At 45.6% G+C, this 19,042-nt stretch overlaps 1 protein-coding gene across 1 annotated transcript; it reads right to left on the minus strand.

Annotated features, from left to right (window-relative positions):
- On the minus strand, positions 1–18,374 carry ILDR1 (immunoglobulin like domain containing receptor 1). The gene is made up of 8 exons (XM_039559867.1): positions 18,294–18,374; positions 15,254–15,424; positions 13,019–13,168; positions 12,286–12,405; positions 11,989–12,135; positions 7,623–7,754; positions 5,810–6,615; positions 1–4,186 (listed from the first exon to the last, which is right to left on the minus strand). The coding sequence occupies exons 1-8, from the start codon at positions 18,346–18,348 to the stop codon at positions 4,145–4,147; spliced, it is 1,623 nt and encodes a 540-aa protein (XP_039415801.1). The 5' UTR covers positions 18,349–18,374; the 3' UTR covers positions 1–4,144.
- Between the last annotated feature and the right edge of the window lie 668 nt (positions 18,375–19,042).

Genomic DNA, 19,042 nt, shown 5'->3' on the forward strand with positions numbered 1-19,042 from the left:
AACTGGTTAAAAGTTCTCTTATATTTCAATTATACACTTGACAGTCATTGAAGAGAATCTACACATTTATTATCTTCTTTTAAAGCTGGAGTAACATTCAGAAGACCAGCACAAGGCACATCATAGGCATTAAACTTAGCAGAAACAGGAACGAGCAGTCATTACTTGTAGGGGTTAATTTAAGATAACCTCAAGTGTCATTTCTTCCTTCTGTCAGGTCAACAAATGGGAGGCTCTAAGTGGGTGTTTTAAACTGATGTGCTGCAGGAGGTAGTAACAGAAGGGACTTAGCTGCCCTGTGTGGTAATTCATACTGCTGAAGAGCTTTGCATTGTGGCTGTTGTCACACAAGGCAACTTCCCCAGCCCTGAAGTCAGCCTAACTTTAGGCAGTGCTATCATGAATATAATCCCAGAGATAGCAACTGGGGATTTCAGCACTTTCTAGTGCCAAACAGGCACTTGCCAAGACCAGATCAATGATTGCACAGAAGCAGCCCTTGCCTCCCATTCCTGGAATGGCATTCCAGAATGGCAGGGCGCTCTGCAAATAAGCAAGAAAGCCAGATATTGCAAGTACTTTCTTAATCAAAGAAAAATTACACGATTTTTTATCTCTCTTATGCATCTCCAGTCTGAGGTAGACAGCAGCTGACTGTAGCATGGGTGACCTTATCTGGCCCTACATGGCATGGTCACTTACTCATTTCACTATTCTAAATTAGGGTAACACCAGTGGCTATGAAGGCACTTTATCTGAGACAGAAGATTCATTCTGTGGGGGTAAGGTATATTTCTTGTTCTTCCAGCATGAACAGAAGAACAAAAGTCTAGAATAGCAGTAACTCCCAGATGTGAAATATTCAACTTTTACCATCGTGAATGGGACATAGGAACATCAGCTCTTTGGAATGGCTAAAAAATTAAGCATGAATAAATTGCAATGTAGAAAGAATGAGGCTAGGATACTTCCTACTGTTATTTCTTTCAGTGTGCTGTATTGGAGCTGTTCAGTTCTTTCTCTCTCTTAAAAAGTCAAAGACCCTGTGATCTTATTGGAAAAGTGTCCACGTTGTATTGTGCAATGCTGCTACACTGGGCTTCATTTATAGCCAATTAAAATCAGAAATAAGCATCTAAAGCAGAGCCTATTTCCTTCCCACTTTTCTGTCTGCTTGCAGTTGTAAAGCACGCAAAGATAGATTTCCTTTGTCGTTATTTCACAGCCCACCAGCTGGTGCTTTATGAACCGCAGTGGTCTGCAGACTAGTAAGCCCGGTATCATTTCTGCTTCCCTGATGGATCACCCAATCTACTTCTGTCACAATTTAAGAAGTTGCAGAGTTAACACGGAGATACAATCAATTTTCCCTGAAGAGTTTTGGTTTATGTTTCTATAAACATGAACAAAGTGACTGAAGAAGAAATCAAGTATGATACAGATAAAACTCTTCAGACTTCACAATTTATGAATTGCATTCACAAATCTACAATTAGTCACCCTAGCTCAATTATGGGGACTAGAGGAACAAATAAAGATGGAGGGCTCCTTCCTAGGATGTAGATAAAAAAGCACCACCTCTGCAGTTAGTGTGCTCATACTCCAGCAGCTCCAACAGCTGCTCCTGTTACAGAGAGAGTAATCTCGGTTTTCCTGCAGTGCAAGTGGCTTCTTGCTCTTGGGAAAACTTGCTGGATACGTGTTGGCTTGTACCCACTTGAATGTGAAGGAAAGTGAACTCCTTCCATGCAACTGTCTTGGGATCTCACCACATGTCTCAAATAACCTCTACTTTTGATGGAGAAAGGGGCAGCCCTTTCCTGAAACCTGGACATTTGGGCTAGGACAGGAAAAAGTTGTCTCGCATGATGTATGAACCTATTGGAAGCACAAGGAGAGAGTCAAATTCCAAGTTAGCAATTCAGCTTCCACGGGTAGAATCTGCCAGGCCCTGGTATCTGCTAAAAGTCAGCAGAGGGTAAAGCTAATGTCAAAACTGGTTGCTAGTTTTGGAAGAAGCAGCCCCAAATAATTTTCTGTCATTGCAGTCATCATACACACTTAACTAATAAAAATGCTAGTCCATCATACAAAAAGGTGGTTCATAAAATCCTCAGCGTGTCATAAAATAAGAAAAAAATGATCCACAGAGGGGCTGATAAACAGATTCAAGAGTGATACTAGCTTTGCAAGTTCTGTGAACACAATTCCCTGTATTTCAAATATGACTCATGGGTCAATACACCTTGTTCAGTCTGGGCCTAATGCAGACAAGTACTCTGCTAATTACAGCCCTTCTTTCTTGAGTTCAAATTTGGAGTTAGTCTTTTAGCTTTTATTTTTTTTAATTTTTGTGATAGCCATCAACTGTGGGCAAAGAGACCCTCTGTCTTCAAAAACTAGGCCTCCAGTTCTGAAACAAAGTCAACCAGAGAAGCTCGTTGGTCCTCCTGCTTTATCTCCATAGGCAGGTATTACAAATAAGCTCATTCAGCCAAGAAACAGTAGGAAGATGAGTACTCTGTAGTAGCCCTGGGTTGACCAGCAACTGCATTGCATATCCAACTCAGACCATTTGTTCGAAGGGCGATGCTTCCCGTCATTGTCCAAAGAAAAGAAAAAAAAAGAGTGCAAGTCTCTCCAAGTCTTCCAGGGAAAACCATAAGCACATCAGTAATGAGGACATTAAAGAACAAACAGTAGCAAGTGTCCCATAAGGCACTGGCTGGGAAATAAGCTAGGCAAGACAGTCATTGGTACTGGCCAACCTCCAGTGCCTCTGGGTTACAAAATAATTCCCAAGATTCTCCAGAAGCTCCTTGCCAACCGTGGAGTCTCTTAAATCCAAGAAGTGCCTCTGGCAAGACAGTTTCTGTGGAAGCAGCCAGCATCCAGAGAGCTTCTCTTTCTCCAGCACATTTTAAATTAAAACAGTGGATTAATCACATCAAGGAGAAATGGCATAGAGAAATTCTGTGTTTTAGTTGCAGGGTGAGAACTGAGGAAACCCTATAATCCAGCTCTGATCAGATGCACCACACTTGCAGGGTTGGTGTAAGTGTCAGGGTAAAGATCAAGGACAGCAGTAAAAATGATGACTGTAAAACTTCTTCAGAGCCCTTTATCCCACCCCATGTATATGATACATGGCACAGAGAGGAAAGGGAGAATATAAAATGTATGGAAAAGAGTACATGGCTTAGGCAAGATATATTCACCAAAACCATGCTTCCTAGAGTTGAAGGAAATTCTGGTCCCATGTAAAGAACAGTAGTCATACTTTGCTCAGTCCCTGTAGGGAAGGACAAACCTTGGCAAATTTAGCCTTTTAAGTTTACAAATAAATTCAAGTCTGCATAAAAGGCTTGAACAAGTACCTTTTAAGGCACTAAGGTCTAAGCTCAAAGTAGAGCAGGTTGTTTCAGTCAGCAAAGAGCAGATAAGCTGGCAATTTGCAGACATGCTAGTGAGACCTTATTAAGGCAGTCAACATTCTTCCAGCACCATGACCCTCCTGTTTGGGAGAGAGGCTTAGTGGGGACAAAAGGAAGCAACTGTCCCAGCTATGCTGAGCAGCCAGGCAGAAGCAACAAACATTACACATTCTGAAGCACAACAAAGGGCCTTAGAAAGATGTTGTGCCTCCCCCCACAAGGTTCCCAGGGGACTGGATCAGATGACCTCCAGAGTCCTCTTCCAATCTAAATTATTCTACTGTCTTGTGACTTTACAACTCTGTGAACATTGGAACCTTTCTCTGGTAACTGGTCTGCAAAGGACCAGCATTCTACAGACTGGGCTCCTTGCAGTGCCACAGCACTTGATAAAGAGAACTGGTAGCTCTCTTTAAAGACTGGGAATAGACTATTTACTGAAAAAATCTGCTGTTTCCAGTAGTTTTCAATGAACCTCGGCCCATTAGAACTTAGCCCAACCTAAATTTCCAAATCACAGCAATAAAAATAGGTTATGTATGGCTTTCATGGCTCTAGACACATATTCTTCCGAGTTGTAAGTCTAAGGGGAAGTTGCTTCATCTGTTTTATTGCTGTTTGTCTGTTCAATCAAAAGCAGCCACCCCAACCTGAATAGTAGAAAAACTAGGAGAAGTCCAGCGGGAATCTTAGTTCTTCCAGTACTGACATTAAATGACTATGCTTCTTCCACTGTGGGAACTTCCTCTGTCCTGCAAGAGAAAATAAAAGATTCAGGAACAAGGAATGATGAATGAAAATCCTATGTCTTCCTACCTGCTCTGAGCACCATAACAAAAACCATTCATACATATACACACCCCAGCTGGAACTAGAATTGCACTTTCTTCCACAACACAGAAGGGAAAATGGTAATATGCACCACAGAGCCCCTCAGAATACTCCCACCTGGTAAAATTCTGAATATGTGTGATAAGGGACACTTAACATTTTCTTTATTTAAAAGAATCCTCATTTTTTCAGGGGGAATACACTGTCTAATTTGGAGATTAGCAATTGGATATGAAGCTTTTCACACTTAGGTTGCTACCTGAAGTCTAATCCCAGTGCAAACTGACAAGAGTTATGAACAGTAGCTGTTCACTGTCCATATAGGGGGAATACACTGTCTAATTTGGAGATTAGCAATTGGATATGAAGCTTTTCACACTTAGGTTGCTACCTGAAGTCTAATCCCAGTGCAAACTGACAAGAGTTATGAACAGTAGCTGTTCACTGTCCATATAAAGTATGTTCAGTTCTCAGGAGTCCCAACAAGCGAGTCATCCTCTTCCACCTGGCCTGGAGAATGACGCATTTCTCATCCATGCCACCCATTATCTTAAAGCCTATTTCATATAGCTTTAGCCATCTTACCTGGATGTTTTCCCATATGAGCCATCTTAAAAATATCATGCACATTTTAAAAGAAATTAGAAGTAAACCAACACCAGAGAGGGTTACAGAGGCATGGATGCTGCTGCCTAGTCTGGAAGTGCTTTCTCCCCAGTCAGTACCAGAACAGCTATTTTAACACCAATATATACACAGAACCCCAAAAGCCTCTGGATGGGGATAGGAATATAACATGTCACCCTGCAGGGGACTATTATGGTATCCCGCAGCTGTAGGGAGGAGAGGAGAGAGATCCAGCAGGCAGGAATTGCGCAGCAAGACTGATTTATTTAATTATTTTACAAACTCTTTTATAGACTTTTTTCTTCATAGTCTAATTGGACAAAGGATCAGCCACCCCTTGGGGGTGATTGGCTAAAATCCTAAAACATCCATTGTCAAAATATTTTTCTACTGTACCATAAACAAAGCACTGCAAGGTCACAGGTGTTCATAGTTTATAGAACTCTGCTAATATCTTTGTGAGAGAGAAAAGTATCTCACGGGCTTAGAAAGAAGCAGGAAAATTTCTTGCTAACAGCATTTTTGTATCCACAGGGAACTTAATTTATTTCAGAATCACAGAATCATCGTATGGTTTGGGTTGGAAGGGACTTTAAAGATCACCTCGTTCCAACATCCCTACCCTGGGCAGGACACCTTCCACTAGACCAAGTTGCTTAGGGCCCCATCCAGCCTGGCATTGAACACTTCCAGGGCTTTGCCTTTTTACTTTGCCCCTGAACATACTGCATCCAGGCAATGAATGTCAAAAGGAGGGTACTCAGCAGCCTCTTCATAACCAGCTGTGCAGAGCACCCCTTGCTCCTTGGCCTCTGTTTGGAAGACAACAGGCTACAGAAAGTAGCAGGCATTCCCTCTCTCTCCCTAAACCCCCCCTCTTCCCTTAAGATGGCAAAGCACAAAGGCAGCTGACTCACCGAGCGGGTCCCTGCACTGCCTTTGTGCTTCTTGTCCTGGGCTGGGATGATTTCTAAGGAGCGATAACTGGGGGGTTTATCTTCTGGCCACTCCCGGGACCTGCGATTCCTCTGCCTGCGGTTTGACACCGGGACATGGACTCGCTCTTCTGAGGAGCTCCACGAGCCCCTGCGAGAAGGGGGGGAGTAGCTGTGCCGCCGCTGGCCGGAGTAATTGCTCCTCCCAGCATGGTGCTCGTATTCTCGCCTCCCCCCGGGCTCCTGCCGCCCACCACGATGGTGGCTGGAGCGCTCCTTGGCCTCCTCCGGATAGAAACTGCTGCTGCTGCTCCTGCCCCTCTCAGCCTGGCGCGGGGGAGATACATCCCGTCGGGACTGCTGGGGCCTGCCATTGTAGCCACCTGTCCTCTGCCTCTGAGGATGATCGTCTCGCTGCCTATCCCAGGGCTCCTGACTGTAGCTGGAATGAGAATCCCCACTGGAAGGCAAGGGCCACCTCCGGTTTTCCCTTCTGTCCTCTGCTGCAGAGTCCCAGGGCCTGGGGGTGCGAGCAGCTCTTTGTGGCCGTGAGGAGTGGCTGCTCCCGTGGCTGGAGGAGACGTGGTCGGCAAGAGGGGGTGGCACGATGTCGGAGCCCAGCGAGGACAGCAAGCTGGGCTGCACAGCCTGCCGCTGGTGGGAGGGCGGCCGCAGCTGGGACATGTTCAGGTTTTGGATTTCAGACTCCAGGTAGTCCAAAACACCGTTGTTATGGGAAAGCTGAGCTTGTGGCTGCACCAGTGGAAGACTGTTCTGCAGAGATACATCTAAGGATAAAAGCACAGGAGAACGCAGCAAGTCAAGAGAAAACACTGAAGAGAGGGCCCTTCTGCACTCATGATCCTGGCTGAGTTCTTTCTCTTCTCCTGCTCCACCTCACTGCAAGAACTGCGCAAGTCTTAGGCACCACAACCAGCACATCCAGACCAAATGAGGTATGGTGCAAAGAGTAGTAACTAATAAGCTGCAGCAAGATCTAACATGGTTTAGGCAGTGCAGAGGTAGGAAGTCCAGCACACCTGGAAATACAGCCTGTGTATTTAGAGGAACTTTTTTCCCTACAGCACTGATACCATATTTTATTTACAAATAACCAGAGAAAGATCATAGTGTTTCCTTTTATATTTCATTGAACTGGAAGAAATACTGCAAAAGAAAAAGAAAATAAAAAAAGAAAATTTTTATACGCAGGCATACGTATGTACACACGTATGCATGGATGTAAGTAGCAAATGGAGAAGAAAATTCTTCCTGGTTCATTAAAGAGTCCTTCATGTTTTGCTGCATGCAGGCTAGATCTGTTGCAGAGAAGGCAGTTTGCCCTTAATCATTTGAAGACTAGACATTTGATAAGAACTCAAACAAACTGCACCCCACTTGTCATGTCAGCTTTGGCTATAAGGAGTTGACCGTGACCAGCACAGCAGAACAAAGAGACAGTACCCTCCTCTGCCACACAAAGCAAGATAAGCTGGGTATATTTACCCTACAGTTGCTGGGGTGTAGCACAGATACACCTTAGTTAGTGTTAAACTGCTTCACCCAGCACTGAGCCCAGAAAGACACTTAAGATAACCGGCTGTTTTTATGCACCCAGACAAGTCTATGGTGCACTGCAGATGTGGCAGAGCTGTCATCCTAGGACATGCAGTCATGCTAGGAACATCTTTCTCTCTGTTCTGGTAGAGAAGCTAAAGCCTCAATGCTGAACTTCCCAAAGAAGTTACCTGTTTCTCATCCTGATTTCCCTCTGAAATGATGCCCATGGTCTCACCTCGTTGCAGTAGAGGGTTCAGCTGGTAAGAGGAAAGTTTTGAGTTCCTGTCGGCACCTCCGTAGAACATGTTGGGTGATAACCAGGGTGCAAGTGCCTGAGCCTGCTTCATGAACCGGTGCCGTTCCAGTACTGGAAAAGAAAAAAACAGCTTACAGCACCTGTCCAGAGGGCACAGCTTGCAGATCCATTTTGCTTCACAGGCTGTAGCCTTTGGATACAGGAAGTTCACACAATTAAAATCGCTCTCCACCCTACAACAAAGGTAAAACAGAGTACAGAAAATTCCAATACAAAGTTGTACATCTTCAAAAAAGTACCTAAAACAGAAGAAAAACTTTACTGCCTAACATTCTGATTCCAGTCCCAGCAACTGGGAACAAGTAACACTATGATTAAGTATGCAGCACATAACCAAGTTAAGACTTCTACTTGCCCAGTCATTATAAGTATAGTTACAGAAAGGTGGGAAATAATGTTTCACACAGCAAGACATACAAGTTTTCTCTCTCTCAAAATTCTTTCAGCTCATCGTTGGTCCTTTCTCCTTTTGGCTTCTATTTCCAGCTAAATGAGACCTTTCCTTGCCACCATTATGTGGGTTCTGTCCAGATCATATTTTCCACTCTATACTCCATCATTTCCTCTGTTTCACAAAGAAGGCACTCAGAGGTGCACTGTCCAGCTTTTCCCTTTCTAGTCTTTTGACCACTCTTCTTGTCACTCCATAGTTTACCTCAGAATGACTGTTAAAATTAAATTCCCTAAGACAGTGTGGTCAAACTGGTGAACAAACTAAATTTCCTGTTCTCAACAGCAATGTCCAGGGCACCAAAAGAGCAAACAGTGGAAATCTCTCTCTTTCACAGGGTTTCCACTACTGCTAACTCCAGACCCCTATTTGTGGGGTCAGACTCCAATTTTACTTCCCTTTTTTCAGCATTTCTCTCTCCTCTACACAGACAAGCTCACTATACTTGCCTTCAAAACCATAGCTCATTGCTGCTTCTTTTGGGGGAATACCTAAAAACATCTTACAGAAACTTACTTCTTCTACCACAACCAACCAAAACTTAAGTTTACAAGCAAGTAAATTCTGCAAGTCCCTGACTTTACAAAGCCTGGTTTGTCTGTCATTCCTGGGTGAAGCTTTTCAGCAACAGTGCCTTTGCAAAATTTCTCTTTTATGGCCTTCCTGGAGTTTCAGAAGTGACAGACTTTTACTGCAGCCTCTTGTCTGGTCAGGCATGAACAGAACATTACAGTTCAAGAAACAGATAGGAACATAATTGCCTTTGAGACTTTCATCCCTTTGATAAATCTGGCTGAAGTTGGCTGATGAAATTAAAAGCTATTGGAGGGAAAGAGACAAGGGATAGACAGACAAGTTGACTGCATAAGATTTGCTTCTTTAAGAAACCAGGCTACAGCTAAGCTCCAATTAATTCTGTCCCCTGGGTTCACTGCAGTAAGCAGCATTTAGACTGCACGCTCTTTGGGACTGAGCTCTCCACTTTAGGTAGCACTCCAGTTATTAAACATGTCCTCCTTCAGCTGTTTCACTGCATTTATCCAGAGCACCACTTGCAGCAAAAGAGGGACTGACCATGCCTCTCCACACATCCTTCCTTTTCACTGCAGTTCATGCAGCTCCACTTCATTCTCCACTGCAAACTCCCTCCCCCTCCCCAGTCTGGCTTCAACCAGAGGGAACTACAAAGCTAGAAACTGTAGGGGTTTTAATCCTAATAATCTGGTATCTTCAAAGCTGTGTGGTCTGAGGTAGCAGTTTCCAAGAACTTTATGTCAAACTTGCTTCTTTTTTTTTGTCCCAAGGGATTTTCTTCCAGTTTATGCTCAAACTTAGACAATGAGAGAAAGAATACAAAGAAAAGGGATAAATAGAAGGGGAAGGCCTTATCTCTCCCTCTCCCATTCCTCCAGTTATTACCTTGAGAATGTCCTAGAGCTTGCTGAGTGCATGAGGAGTAAGAGATCCAGCATCTGTGGGCATACCTGCTTAGCATTCTCCCTCTTAAGGTAGGAAGGCTGTCACTAGGACCAAAGTAATCCTGTCCCTGTCACTTTCTGATCTCTCCCTACAGCTCAACAAATCCAGAATTAGTCCTGGTCTTCCTTCACCACCATCAGCCCTTCTTTCTTCCCCAGATATCTTGCCTTCCAGTTTGAATCCATTATATAGTCTGATTCCCCATCTGCAAAATGCAAGTTACAGATCTTTTTAAAGTGAACATATTTATCTGAGGAAGGTCAGATTCACCCTAATTCTAAAACCTCTACCTGTTTTGCCAGAATGTTGTGTTGTTCCCTCCACTTACTCTCTGTTGGAAAAATCTGTTCTTCAAAGAAAAATCTTTGACAGACTTTAACAGCTGCTGGGCCAATTATAAAAATAAAGTATTTTCCAACTTAGTGAGACCCAGGTGCAAGTATATCCTATTTTCCCCGGATTCATTATTGGAAGAAGTCCACAGGAGAAAAGGAATTAATAGGACCAGAAGGAGGTCATACGTATATTTACCCTGATGGGCTTTTCTCAGAGCTTTCCGTGGGGAATGTAATTGGCTTGCTCCTGGGGCATGTCTAATATTTCTGCACATCAATCCCGAATTACTCAAACAATGTACTTCTTTTATTGCTCGGTTCAAACCCATGTTAGTTAATGGCGTGATTCACAGCACCCAGGATTATTATCCTGCTTCACGGGCACCTGTGACTGTTCAGCAGATCCACGCTGTCCTCTAGTGGCCAACAACGGGGAAGGAAGCACCCACACTCACACTATGCTCGTACAGCAGGTGAGGATTCCTGCCTTCTCTTCAGCTGTGTGAGATGTTATTCTTCAGCACTGTTTTTAAGATGTCCCCTGAATCTATCTTCTTGTGTTTTTTAAGGCCTCCAGTTCATTTCTTGGAGTGCAAAAAAAGTAAGTCAAGGCAGGATGAAGTGAAGGTGTGTATTAGGGGAGAGGAGCAGGCACAGGGACCCCTTGTAAGGTGGCTAAAGAGGGCAGGCAGCTTGAATGGAAATTACAGGCACAGAATCCAGCATCCAGTTAAGGAGGCTGGACTTGTCTGTACCTTCTCTCATGAACACGGAGAGGCTTAGAGAACCCTGCAAGAATCCCTCCTCTTTAGCAGGAGGCAGGAAATAACAGCAGCAGTCTGGAGTGAGCTATAATCTGCAGCGCAGAAAAACAGAAAGGAGCTCACACAAACTCTGAATCCCCTTTTTGCTGAGAAGTAGGAATTCTGGAGGCGTGAGTCTCTCGTCTCCATCACCTCTCTCCCCTTCCACAGAAACTAATTTTTCTGCCAAATTTGCACAGCCTCCTCAGAACCACACATTTTATGTGACAACCTGTAAAGCCTTCAATGTTTTGTTTTGTTTTTAGCAATAAAAGGGATGTTCTGTTCACTCTTTGCAAGGGCTAAACAAATTAAGCTTAAGTCTAAAATTCTCACAGCTTAACACCCAAGGTATACTAAATAGCTGTTTTGAAAGTAAAGGTAAACCTGAAACAGAGCTCCTTGTTCATAAATCCTCTCCTTGTAGCATCTGGGGAAGAATCTGGTGATTTCAATGATAAATAAATGTATTTGTTGTATTTTGTTACTGTTAGACTGTGTAAGCTTCAGGGGGACTAGTCTAACCAAGTTTCAGTTACAGGAATGCAGAGGTTATATGAACTTAACAGCCAAAATTCAAACAGTAGCCTTATTAACAACAGGGTCTGGCTGCAGAAACTTTATTACTGCTAAAAGCAAACACAACAAAGTTTCTTTTGACCCTCAAAACTTCAGAATGCACTTGCAAGGCTGATCAGCAAGAGACCATCTTTCCCTGCTTTCTTCTCACTTCCTTCCCTAAAGAAAACCAAACAAAATCTTTTTCTTGTACAAGGAACAGCTCTGAAGATAACATGCAGATAAAAAATTTCAAATTTTTACGTAATTCAGAGCAACATACTTAAAGGTAAGGCTAGTTTGGAGAGTTGCTTGCCTTTCTCACATGCACAGGCATATGAACCACAAGACAGGAAAGTCCAGAGTCACTTAGACAAGAGAACTGATTGCGCCCTGGATGGTGTGAGAAGCTGGTAACAAGGTGGGAGTGAGGAGAAACTAGTCAAAGTTGGACACAGAGAAGCAAGATAGATTCCATGTATCTGAAATCCCCTCCTCTCATTACAGATTAGCTGGTCATGGAGGTCACATTGGCCAAAGAAATGTCTCAGTTTATATGGGTGCTGAGCAGAAGGGAGAAAGTGGAGCTCAGCAAACTCCCAGCCAAGCTTTTGTCTTGTCAGAAGTCATAAATGGAAGCACATTTGCTTGAACCTCACCTTTCTGATTACAGCAGCACCGTGTTGGACAGCAGCCACACTGGATGTGGCAGCAGCAATACTGGGGGCAGCACTGGCACCAGCATATCCCAAACAGCAGAAGGAGGAGGAGGCCACCGAGAATGATAAGGAGTACTGTGAGCCAGTCTGTGGGAAAAAAGGAGAGAGAAAAAGGATTGATCCTGATCTATCTGGCCATGGTAAGTTACTGAGCACCTCTCTATTGCTGGAGATGTCCTGGGGTAGAGAGGAAGAGAAGAGGAGGAGATACCTTGGCAACAAAGCACAGGCACTTACGGAGAACAATCAGCTTAACTTCTTTGTCCGCATCACCTGAGGTGTCTCCTGGTGCTTCCACAGTGCAGTAATACATGCCATGGTCCCACCACATGACCTCACTGATGACAAGGTCTGCTCCTGTGGGAGAGGGACTGACAGGTCAGTGGGCTATTTGTGACTGATAGACACTACTTTCAGGCTCCACCTGAAAAGAGCCTTCTGCCTGCAGGTGACACAGAGTACTGCATCTCCCCTCTTTCCAAGCATAGCCGTCACATTCAAACAATCCCACCTGAGTCCACTGAGAACTCCTATAAACAGCATTCACTGCCAGTCTGTGTTTTCTGTCTTGCTGGAAGCCAACCCTTCTGGTTTTGGAACACAGATCACTGTCCCTGTTAGGTCAGCAATCCCAATAGCTCTTCTGGCAGGAGCAGTATCTATTGCTCGATGGACAGCAGGGAACATATAATACACCTGGACAATTATGCAGTACTTGGAATAAGGAACTGTTTTCTAGCCTCTGTGCTCTTCAGCAAAATGCTCTGGCATCCTCAGCTCAGCCTTAAGTTGTAGTGCCTCCAACACCCTGAGGCCAGCTGGGGACAGGGCCCTTCCCTGCTCCTATTGCACTGCCATATGGACTATGTAAACTACATATTACATTAGCCATGTTTATGCTTCTCTTCGCTTAGCAGAGGCAGACATTGGATAGTTCCTGAGTTCACTGCCTGCCTGGGAGGTCACTCACGGTTCTGAATGGTGATTTTTCGCTGCTGGTAGTCGATGCCCAGCACAGGGTCCTTCTGCCCGAATTTCTGGATGACAATGCGCACCTTCCGCTGGCTGTCATTGCAGTCGTCAGAAGGGTCCTGGCCAAGGGCTAAACCAGCCTGGTATGCTACAAACACACATCATAAGAGATGTCAAAAGTTACTTCAAAAGACCAATTTCTATCCTTTTGTGAGCAGTGGAGAAATTCTTGAGTACATGTGTGCAATTGCTTTGGTTTAGCAATACAAACCATGGCTTCAAACCAATAAGTTGCTTTGGAGTACTCAAAAACAAACAGAGGTAGAGCCACAGGAATGGCAGAGATTTTGAGAATGCAGGAACTGCAGAGGAGATGCCTCCTGTACTCACAGCTGAAAGAACAACAGTAGAAAGAAGCTAATGGTGGTAGGCTGGAAGGCAGCTCACAGTATGAAGTTGAAAGGAAAAAGTCATAAAACACCCAAGAGTCCTAGAACTAAAACAAAGGGTGTTTATCTACCAAACAAAATCCCCAGGCATACATGAACTGCTCTAAGGATTGTCTCCCTTTCCCTCCTGTATCCCATTAAATGTTGTGGAGCTCATAAAGACAGAAAATAATCCATCATCTGAATCCAGCTAAGGATTAAGTGTAAATACACCCAACAGAATTAATGGAGGAGTAGAGGCAATTTCTGTACAGACTCACATCATAAGCCAACACTGAATTTCCAAGTATTTGGGAGCTGAGATTTGGGGAGACAGCTGATTTAGTCAGCATTTTCTGTAAATGGCTTGCAGTGAAGAGAGATGAGGACAAATCTTACCAAAGGCTCTTCCACTGCTGTACCTAAAACGGAGCACAAAGTCCCTTTTGGGGACTCTTAGCTTGAGCCTGGGCTAAAAGCACTCTCATTATGCTGGGATCAGCTGAGCCAGGGACCCACCTGCTTGGGGACTAGGTTGTAGAGCACTTAGTAACATGCCTACCCAACCCATCCAGACTGCATAAAGGAGAGTTTGGGCACCAAGCACCCACTGCGAGCTCAGTTCTAAGTGTACAGTTATGCTATGGCTGCCATTTAAACATTCTGCAGGGTTTACACAGAATAGAACAGAACAGTTCAATTGGCAGGGACCTACAAAGCTTATCTAGTCCAACTGCCTGATCACTTCAGGATTGACTAAAATGTAAAGTATCCTATTAAGGGCACCGTCCAAATGCCTCTTAAACACCAACAGGCTTGGGGCATCGACCACCAGCCTAAGAAGCCTGTTCCAGTGCTTGACCACTCTGTCAAAGAAATGCTCACTAGCGTCCAGTCTGAACTTCCTCTCATGTAGTTTTGAGCCATTCCCACACATCCTATCACTGGATACCAGGGAGAAAAGATCAGCACTTCCCTCTTTACTTCCCCTTCTCAAGAAGCTGCAGAGAGCAATGATGTCACCCCTCAGTCTCCTTTTTCCTGAACTAGACAAGCCCAAAGTTCTTAGCTGCTCCTTACAGGATGTGGCTTCCAGGCCTTTTATCAGCTTTGTTGCCCTCCTCTGGATGCATTCAAGTACCTTAATACCCTTAAATCCTGGGACCCAGAACCGCACACAGTATTCCAGGTGAGGCCACATCAACACTAAATATAGTGGGATCATCACCTTTTTTGACCAGGTGGTTATCCTGGGATGCAGTTTGTGTACCCTATTAAACACCCCTGAATTAAGGCTGCCCGCACCAGAATGTCTGCACATGAAGTGCTCCCACTACTACTAAATTTTATTACTTAGAAGTCTTCATGCTCTCCAAAATGCATGTGTTTCTTCTACTTCCTAAAATCAGTAACATCTGGTCACAGGTATCCAGCTCCAACCACAGGTCCCCCAGGGAACCCTAAGGCCCACTTGTTGCAGGGCCCTTGCTTTCAAACATGCCGAAGCATAAGATGGGGCTGCCAAGATTGACTTGTGTCAACCACGGCTGAACTGCCCTACATTCTGAGTTGATGACAAGGAGGACAAAACAGCTGCTTTGGATGGGATTTCTACAATCTCATAAGGCCTTGACATTTCAGAGGAAATCACAGACATGACCTGTATTTCCTTGGAGTGCAGGGAAATGCCACCACCTGGTTTTTGCATAGGAAGTGGTCAAAAGCCTGTACTACCCCAGTGAGTCTACCTTCCCCTTTCTTCCCATTTGAAGGGGGACTCCTTGGAAGACGAGCCTGACACTTACAGGCTGAGTAGTAGTCAAAGATGGGGTCTTTGCAGAAGGATTTGAAGCGCCAGGTCACCACCACGTCCTGCAGCTGCGCTGAGGTGCTGTAGTCACACTTGAGGATGACAGTGGCAAATAAGGTGGTGTAGCGCTCAACATCCTGCACTGTCACCAGGAGGGAGAGGCAACCTGCAAACAAGAACACAGGAGGCCGTCAGCCCACAGACTCCTCAGGCCTCCCATCACATCATCTGCACCAGATCCAAGTACATCACCTTTGGCCCCACTCAGGACCTGCACCTATACACCTCCCAGGCCCTCCAGTGAAGTCATCCAGGGTTACAAACCCTGGTTAGAACATGAGTCCCATCTTTTCCTGACAGAAGAAAGCTTCACTGGCCTGCCTTATGGATGGAATTATTTTCTCCACTCTGTGTACTCCTTCTACATGGGGAAAACTGTCCCAGAAGCACATGGGATGGGACTCCCTTGGCTTTTAATCCTAACCAGAAAAGTTCTGCAGCACCATATGTTTGTATAAACACCAAATCAATTTAATCAAGGTCTTGCTAAGACACTCATCAGAATGTTACTTGGTGGTGACCAGGATTAAGACAATAAAACTTTCAGGCTGTAGCACTGTAGTTAATTGTTTATCACCACTTCAGAACAGCACACATCAATTACCCCCTTTTTTCCTTATTAAGCTCTCATTATGTATTTGTTATGTACTCATCCTAACAAACTCTACAGCACTTTCTATCCAAGCAGCTGCACACACTCATGGAGGTTTTACAAAGTTTCTCATAAGCTGTAGTTTAGCTCTATTCCAGAGACATCTCTATCTTATTTAAACTTTGATAGTACAGTAAGTTGTGCTTGTCATTAACAATAGCAAAGTTATCACCAGTTGCCTTTGATAAGGGAATATAAACAGTGCAGGGCAAGTGTGGGATGCCCTGTTGGGAGTACATGCCAGAGAACCAGGCAGGGATTGCAGTGCTGTGCTAGTTGCTTCTTAACTGGGGAGCATGACAGCAGGAAGGACGGGAACGAGAGTGGGAGGCTTGAAGGTACCAACTGAACAGGTCTCCATGAACCAACACTTGGTTTTTATCACATATTCAAAGATTTTCCCTTTACTCCATGTTTTCAGGATGAGAGCAAGAGAACAAGTTGCTACTACTATGTAGTAACATCTGGACCACAACTGCAAACATCATTCTTTGTCAAGCATCATTCAATGTCCTCTTAGGCTGCACCTCCACACTACATTCCCAGCAAATACAAGCTCACACAGTTTCCACACTGTGGAAAAGATGCTGCAGAGGTGCAATGCTGCCTCAACAAGTCGCTCTGCAGTAAGGTATTGTCAATGCAGTACTTGCTCAGTTTCTGGTTTGAAATGGGACACCCTGTCAGCCAACTGAAAGCACAGGCAGAGCAAACTCATTTGACTTAAGAATACCACACAAACATAGAGAGGGCCAGGGCAAACCCTGAATCCAGGGCTTTTCTCAAAAAGAAGATAGACACACATGCACTTAAACACAGAAACACCAGCAGCTGTGCAAACCTCTAGATAAAACAAGTTTATACAATGCTGTAGCACAGCAAGGTCCAGACTGCTGACAGGTAGTTACAGTCTTATTTAAAAGCACTGTAGTTGAACACATCTTGTTTCAGCTTTCATAGTGAAATAGCTGACTCTGGGATCTTAATGCAGAAAATCACAAGAAACCAATTCAAATTCTCAAGACTGGCAAAACCTTGATCTCAGTGTCAATTAAATGAAACCCCATATGAATTCTGACTTGTCAAGGCTCATGGGAATAAAACGCTTTCCATGGATTTCCTGCAACAGCATCTCTCTGGCAAGAATAAAACACTCAAAATCACTATGTGCTTTTTACTAACAAAACCCACATCTCTTTATGGAAGGGATGCTTTCTCATTACCTCTGTTCTGCAAAACAGCCAGTGTTAAAAGGTAAGTTCCTTATTTTCTAAAGAGGTTGAAAACCTACTGTTTCCCCCAGAGAACAGTCAGATGTCACTGCATGTCCAATGTTTCTTATTAACCTCCTCCAAGAAAATGGAAAAGTTGTGAAATTCAGGCTGGTTCCTAAACTTGGACTGCATTACTCCACTGCAGGATGCTATCTTTCTTATCCTGGTTAGAAAGAACAAATATGGACACTACCAATCTAGCAAGTTTTGGCTACATCTTTGGCTTTGCAGTGAAGACAATCTCTGGAGCCAGTGTAGCCAAGTCTTGGCTAGAGCATCTCCCAGGAACATGGCTTCAAGAAAGACAATAAACAAGCATACCCTCCATACTATTTTGTTTCCTTCACTGGTTCTCTGTGAAAAACCAAACTTCACTATTTAAAGCCAGATCATCATCCAAGACCCAGGCATCCAAGAAGCAAAATGCTCACTTTATTTCCAAGAGGAGGTTAGAAGCTGTCAGGCAACCCGCAAAGCTTGGCAGAGAGAACTCTGCTGGCTGAAGGCCGCCCGTGGGCGCGGAGGTGAGCTCCTGCTCCCCACACGAGCAGGTGCCCAGCAGGTGCAGCAGCACTGCAGCTACCCCAGATCCCCGAGAGGTTGGGGCTGCTGAGCTGGCAGCAAAAGCTCGGGTGGGCGCTTGCGAGAGGCCAAAAGGGATCGGCCCCGTGTCCCAGCGCCCAGGTCCCAGCCGAGCTGGCCGCACGCGACCGATACTGAAGGCTGCCAGGAAGCAGGAGGCCACTTCCTCCTAGGAGAGAGGTCAGCCGCACCTTTGGGGAGCGAAACTCGTCTCCGCACGGCTTTGTACCGAGCTCGGGAGAGCCCCGCGGGCGGGGAAGGGAACCGGGGGGAACAGCGCCCGCCCGGACCGGGCCGCCCCTTTCCCTCCCCGCGGGGCCGCCGCCGCTCCCCCGACTCCGCACCACCTTAACCCCGGGCAAAACCCGAGGGCGCCTCCCGAATCCCGGCCCCAGCGCCGCGGGGGTGTCCCGGGGTAGGGCGGGCCAGGGGCCCCGAGGGCGCAGCGAACCCCGGGCCGCACTCACCGGCCGGCAGCCAGGCCAGCAGCAGCGGCCACCGGCAGCGCCCGCGCGGGGCCATGGCGCGCTCTCCTCCTCCTCCTCCTCCGCCCGGGGACGTCGCGCCCACTGTCCCTCCCCTTCCGTGGCACCTGTCCCTGGGCCGGGAGCTGCCGCCGGCTGCAGTCCCCTCCCCCTGTACCTGCACCCTTCGCCGGAACGCCGGACAAAATGCCCGCCGCCAGCTTCAGAAACTGCTTTAAATATATATATGTAGAATGAAAAATATATATCCCACAACTTATATTTATTGTATCGATATAAAACTTCTATCTATCTATCTATCTATCTATCTATCTATCTATCTATCTATCTATCTATCTATCCTGAGCACACAGGTGTATGGGAAGTTACGGGCACACACACGAGGTTTCGCCCGAGCTGCGCCGCCCGGGGCAGCGCGCCCTAAGCGAGGGGCGCACGGGAGCGCACGCTTCGAACTGCGGGTGGGAAGAACGTCTGTGGAATTCACAGAATCACAGAATCGGCTCGGTTGGAAAAGACCTCCGGGATCATCCAGTCCAGCCTGTGACCGAACACCGCCATGTCAACTGGACCAGGGCACTGAGTGCCACGTCCAGTTTCTTCTTAAACACCACCGGGGACAGTGACCCCACTACCTCCCTGGCAGTCCATTCCAATATCTAATCATCCCTTCTGTGGAGAAGTTCTTCCTAATGTCCAACCTAAACCTTCCCTGGCGCAGCTCAACACTA

Source organism: Corvus cornix, chromosome 1, assembly GCF_000738735.6.
Source record: "Corvus cornix cornix isolate S_Up_H32 chromosome 1, ASM73873v5, whole genome shotgun sequence".
Taxonomy (NCBI): Eukaryota; Metazoa; Chordata; class Aves; order Passeriformes; family Corvidae; genus Corvus; species Corvus cornix.